Source organism: Hyla sarda, chromosome 5 (assembly GCF_029499605.1).
Source record: "Hyla sarda isolate aHylSar1 chromosome 5, aHylSar1.hap1, whole genome shotgun sequence".
NCBI lineage: Eukaryota > Metazoa > Chordata > Amphibia > Anura > Hylidae > Hyla > Hyla sarda.
In genome coordinates this window covers 365,043,640-365,049,639 of record NC_079193.1, presented here as the reverse complement: position 1 = coordinate 365,049,639, position 6,000 = coordinate 365,043,640, and the positions used below count along the sequence as shown (strand labels likewise).

The following is a 6,000-nucleotide window of genomic DNA, read 5'->3' as shown; positions in this document are numbered from 1 at the left end:
CCAGTACTTATAGCTGCTGTATGCTCCACAGGAAGTTGCATGGTTCTTTCCAGTGTGACCACAGTGCTCTCTGCTGTCACCTCTGTCCATGTCCGGAACTGTCCGGAGTAGAAGAGGTTTGCTATGAGGACAGTTCCTGACAAGGACAGAGGTGTCAGCAGAGAGCACTGTGGTCACACAGGAAAGAACCACACAACTTCCTCTGGAGCATACAGCAGCTGATAAGTACTGGAAGGATTAAGATATTTAGATAGAAGTAATTTACAAATCTGTTTAACAAATACAGTATATAGATACCCTAGGACCAAGGGTTCTGATGGCTGCCTAATATATTAATATAAAAAATAAAGGATAATGTATATTGGCGCTAAACAAGAACCCAACTAGTATAAAAAAAAAAAATGAATAGATAATATCAGATTTTTTTTTTTATAATTTAAGACATTTACATTTTAACAATAATAAAAAACAAAATTATTTCTTATATTATCTATTTATTTATAATTTTTTACACTAGTTGGTGTTCTTGTTAAGCGCCAATATACATTATTTTTAATTTACAAATCTGCATAACAAATACAGTATATAGATACCTGCACTTCCCTTATGGGATCGGACCGAGGGTTCTGATGGCTTCCTAATATATTAATATAAAAAATAAAGGATAATGTATATTGGCGCTAAACAAGAACCCAACAAGTATAAAAAAAAAATGAATAGATAATATCAGAAATAATTTTTATAATTTAAGACATTTACATTTTAACAATAATAAAAAACAAAATAATTTCTTATATTATCTATTTATTTATAATTTATTACACTAGTTGGTGTTCTTGTTAAGTGCCAATTTATATTATCGTTTAATTTAGAAATCTGTATAACTTTATGCCACCAGTTAATTTAAAAACATTTTCTTCTCCTCCTTTAATTCTGGCTAAAGAGCAGGTCTGAAATCTATAGTAGCTATAGAGCAAATTTTGCGTGGCACCCATAAGGTGACCCTATGTAGTTCGAAGGAACATGACATCCCATGTCACTAGAAACCCCCTGAGCTCCATCCTCTACATTCAGCAGATACCCACACCCCTAACTGCGCAGGAACTGGCATTATAAAAAGGTGGATGGGCAGCGCATATTGCCCCCCACTAATGCAGAAAAACATTTAAGACAAAACAAAAAAAAACAAATAACAGAGTTGCTCTCGGATAACAAATAAAATTTTGGTATTTTCAGTAAACAGTACAAATCTCTCAGGTACTCTGATCTGCGTTCCTCCGGCTACGTACAAGTATAAAGCGTCTCCCTCATCGGTTCTTACAGCACTAATTCTGAATACTGTGAAGCAACAACAAAAAATCCTAAAACACCGTACGATACAGATGTCTGGATGGATGGAGAGGGATCCGCAGTTTAGTAGACGCATAGGTCGGGAAATTTCATCTCATATACTGGGACGGACTGGTACTGGGCGTGTCCGGCTGTGATGGTGATTGTCCCAGATGGGCTGGGGGGTGGCCTGTAACATGAAAGGGAAGAATTTGTTTTTTAATAAATAAAATGAAAAAAAAAAAATAATAATTTATATATCAACTTGAAGTAAATACACCAGCCATACTATTAAAGGGTATCTCTATTTCCAAAACAGCGCACAGCTTTAAAAGTGGTACTCCGCCCCTAGACATCTTATCCCCTATCCAAAGGATAGGAGATAAGATGTCTGATCACGGGGGTCCAGCCGTTGGGGACTCCCACGATCCCCCTGCTGCACCTGGCGTTCGTTTAGAGTGTTGGGTGCAGCACCGGAGACTCACGACGTTACTGCCACGGACCGCTCGTGATGTCACGGCCATGCTCCCTCAATGCAAGTCTATGGGAGGGGGCATGACGGCAAACTTGCATTGAGGGGGCATGGCCGTGACGTCACAAGCGGGCCGCATTCTCATGAGTCTCCGCCCTGCATCGCCAGTCATCCGGCACTTGATGACTGGGGTGCCGCAGCCGAGATCGCAGGAGTCCCAGCGGCGGGACACCGCGCTCAGACATCCCCTATCCAAAGGATAGGGGATAAGAGGTCTAGGGGCGAAGTACCCCTTTAAGTGCAGAGTCCCCTCATTTCCGTTCAGCTCATCTGAGCAGTATCTGGAATAGCCAAAACCTCCAGCAATTCCGTATACCGCTTGCTTTAGCTGAGGACCCATTTTGAAGATTGATACCATTAAAAACTAGCTGCCTATTATCGTGTTGCTACACCTGGTGCTGCAGAAACAGCTCTGAACACTCGAAGGGTGGACTCCATGGACCTGTGATGTTTCCTTTGGTATCTGGACCAACAGTAGATCCTATAAGTTGTGAGGTGCGGCCTCCATAGATCGGACTTAATGCTCCAGCACATGCCACAGATGATGGATTGGATGAGATCTGGAGGCCGAGCCTCCACCTTGTTGTCTTTATGTTATGTTCCTTATTCCTGAACAGTGTCTGCAGTGTGGCCCAGGGGGCATTATCCTGCTGAAAAAAAACACTGCCATTGAGGGTGGACGGGGACGTGTCTGGTGAGGGGCAGTGTCATGGAAAATGTCCAACTGGAGGCCTTCGGTTCTGGCATCATGTGGACATTACTGTGACATGTACCCCCACATGATGCTAAGAGCCAAGGTTTTCAGGATTGGCCCATTACAATTTTGGCTTCTTCTCATGGTGCATACTGGTGCTATATCTTCTCCACTTAAGTGACCCACACGCACCTGCCTGTCTAGATAAAGAAAAAAGTGATCCATCAGACCAAGCCGCCTTCTTCCATTGCTCTATGGTCGAGTTCTGATGCTCACTTATCCTTTGGAGGCACTTTCGGCAGTGGTCCTTATGGGCGCTCTTACTGGTCTACAGCTACACAGCCCGATGCTCAGTGAGCTGCGGTGCCATGTGTCTTCTTGAGACAACACCTTTAACAAAATTGGTTTAGGAAGCCCATATTAAAGGGGTACTCTGCCCCTAAACATCTTATCCCCTATCCAAAGGATAAGGGATAAGATGTCTGATCGTGGGGTTCCCGCTGCTGGGTACCCCCACAATCTCTCCTGCAGCACCCCTATCATCTGGTGCATGGAGCGAGCTTCGCTCCGTGCCCAATAACTGGCGGTGAAGGGGTCGGAGGCTCGTGTTGTCCCGCCCCCTCAATGCTAGTCTATAGGATGGGTCGTGACGGCACGATCCTCCGGCCCCTGCATCGCCAGTCATCAGGCACGGAGCAAAGCTCGCTCCATGCACTAGATGGTAGGGTGCTGCAGGAGAGATTGCCATGGTACCCAGCAGCGGGACCCCCGCGATCAGACATCTTATCCTTTGGATAGGGGATAAGATGTTTAGGGGCGGAGTACCCCTTTAATATGGGCTTCCTAAACCAATTTTGTTAAAAGGTGTTGTCTCAAGAAGACAACCCTAGTGGAGCCCGCACAGCAGTCACCCCCACTGATCAGCTGTGATCACCCGGAGAACAGCACATTAGCACATCCTGCAGGGAAAAGGTAGCATTGCATGACCAAAGTTTGAGCACATAGTTGGGGGTTCTCAGACCGGTCTTTATGATTTATATACTAGTTGGTCCCGAGAAAAGCCTTCTAGTGACCGGATTTTTGTCCTTTACGAGTTAACAGAACCTACCGAACTTGCTTCAAGGAAGGATGACCGGTAATCGGGGACAGTGTCATGGGCTCCCAAGGCTCATTGATGTGTGTGGGGGGGAAGGGACGAAAACTAGCCGGTCTGGTCCGATCCCACAGATGAGCTGTTTTGGAGAGAACTGCTGAAAAAGTTCCTGCTGTCTATGCCAGAAAGGTGTGAGATCACATGGCACCGCAGCTCGCTGAGTATGACATAAGATGTCTAGGGGCGGGGTACCCCTTTAAGGAAACTCTTAACAGATCAGGGCCCACATTCTGGACCTCCGTCTATTAGTCATAGTGGAAAGTAAAGAGTATCTACGGCTGCATTACAGTTTATTGATTTCCTTTAATACTGTGTAATGTTTCGGTGCTGCAGGGATATCTTATACACTTGCTTCTAGTTTTTCCTAGTGAATCATTACCTGATTGTCAGCTCCAGGATCTGCGCGAGCTTATCATGCAGCAGGTTTGCCTACAAATAGGTTAAAAGAAACAAAGAATGAGAAATCGGCCATAACGGCAAACACATGATGTTCTATGGTACCAAAAATGTTAAAAATTCTGTTGTCACTGCAAAATCCTACAAACTGAAGGAAAACTGCAAGTACGACCCTATAACCATCATCCAGGAAGCTGAGATATGAGGCGCTGTTTGGCGGAGCCATCACACTATAGAGCTGCTTTAGTGGTAAATGTGGGGGAGGGAAGATGGATACTGGAGTCAATAACAAATATTTCAGTTTTTAGCGATGTCAGGCGATGTCACTGACATTTTTTTATTTTTAAATCAACTGGTGCCAGGAAGTTAAACAGATTTGTAAATTACTTCTTTTGAAAAATCTTAATCCTTCCAGTACTTATCAGCTGCTGTATGCTCCAGAGGAAGTTCTTTTCTTTTTAAATTTCCTTTCTGTCTGACCACAGTGCTCTCTGCTGACACCTCTGTCCATTTTAGGAACTGTCCAGAGTAGGAGCAAATCCTTATAGCAAACCTCTCCTGCTCTGGACAGTTCCTGACATGGACAGAGGTGTGAGCAGAGAGCACTGTGGTCAGACAGAAAGGAAATTCAAAAAGAAAAGAACTTCCTGTGGAGCATACAGCAGCTGGTAGGATTAAGATAGAAGTAATTTACAAATCAGTTTAACTTTCTGGCACCAGATGATTAAAAAAAAAAAAAAAAGTTTTCCAGGGGAGTACCCCTTTAAGGGAGATCTCCGGCGACGGCACGTGCTCCACTCATTTCTATAGGAGTGCCAAAAAGACCTGAGTACAGCTATCACCGACGCTCCTATAGAAATGAATGGAGCTCATGCCTCATCAAGAGGGCCAGGGTCCTGTCCTGGAGATCGGGGAGGGCCCCAGCGGTTGGACCCCCCGCGATCAGCTACTTATTCCCTATCAATTGTAGAGGGGATAAGTTATTTTTTGCCATTGTCAGGGTACTCCAGTAGAAAACTTAATTTTTTTTTATTTTTTTATCAACTGGTGCCAGAAAGTTAAACAGATTTGTAGATGACTTCTATTAAAAAATCTTAATCCTTCCAGTACTTATTAGCTGCTGAACACTACAGAGGAAATTCTTTTCTATTTGGAACACAGTGCTCTCTGCTGACATCATGACCACAGTGCTCTCTGCTGACACCTCTGTCCATTTCAGGAACTGTCCAGAGCAGCATATGTTTTCTATGGGGATTTTCTCCTACTCTGGACAGTTCCTAAAATGGACACAGATGTCAGCAGAGAGCACTGTGGTCATGATGTCAGCAGAGAGCACTGTGTTCCAAAATGAAAAGAATTTCCTCTGTAGTATTCAGCAGCTAATAAGTACTGGAAGGATTAATATCTTTTTAATAGAAGTAATTTACAAATCTGTTTAACTTTCTGGCACCAGTTGATTTAAAAAAAAAAAAAATAATAAGTTTTCCACCGGAGTACCCCTTTAAAGGCTGTTCTAACATTATCAGATGCTAACACAATACATCTCTGTATGGGAGGGTCCCCTGTGGACCACCAAATCCCAGACTAAGAAGAAGCAGTCTCGTATCTCTGGGTTTCCTTTCTTTTATGGGACCCAAATGCTGACAGGTTACAAATCCAGGAAGAATCATGAAGGAGATAGCCAAGGATGTTAAAGGGGTACTCCGCCCCTAGACATCTTATCCCCTATCCAAAGGATAGGGGATAAAATGTCAGATCGCCGCGGTGCCGCTGCTGGGGACCCCTGCTGCGGCACCACGCTATCATTACAGCACAGAGCGAGTTCGCTCTGCACGTAATGATGGGCGGTACAGGGGCCGGAGCATCGTTACGTCACGCCCCGCCCCTTTCAATACA

General features: G+C 44.2%; 1 protein-coding gene across 3 annotated transcripts in view; it reads right to left on the bottom strand.

Annotated features, from left to right (window-relative positions):
* Positions 1 to 225: 225 nt before the first annotated feature.
* The window catches only part of EFR3A (EFR3 homolog A), a 161,882-nt gene continuing 156,107 nt past the window's right edge, over positions 226 to 6,000 (bottom strand). For 2 of the 3 annotated variants that reach the window (XM_056522769.1, XM_056522770.1), the window contains exons 23-24: positions 4,088 to 4,137; positions 227 to 1,519 (exon numbers count right to left, since the gene is read on the bottom strand). In XM_056522769.1, coding sequence (XP_056378744.1) covers positions 1,414 to 1,519; positions 4,088 to 4,137 — 156 coding nt within the window. In that variant the 3' untranslated portion in view covers positions 227 to 1,413. Of the gene's footprint in view, positions 1,520 to 4,087; positions 4,138 to 6,000 lie in introns of all 3 variants that reach the window. The other variant, XM_056522772.1, reaches the window with a different exon arrangement.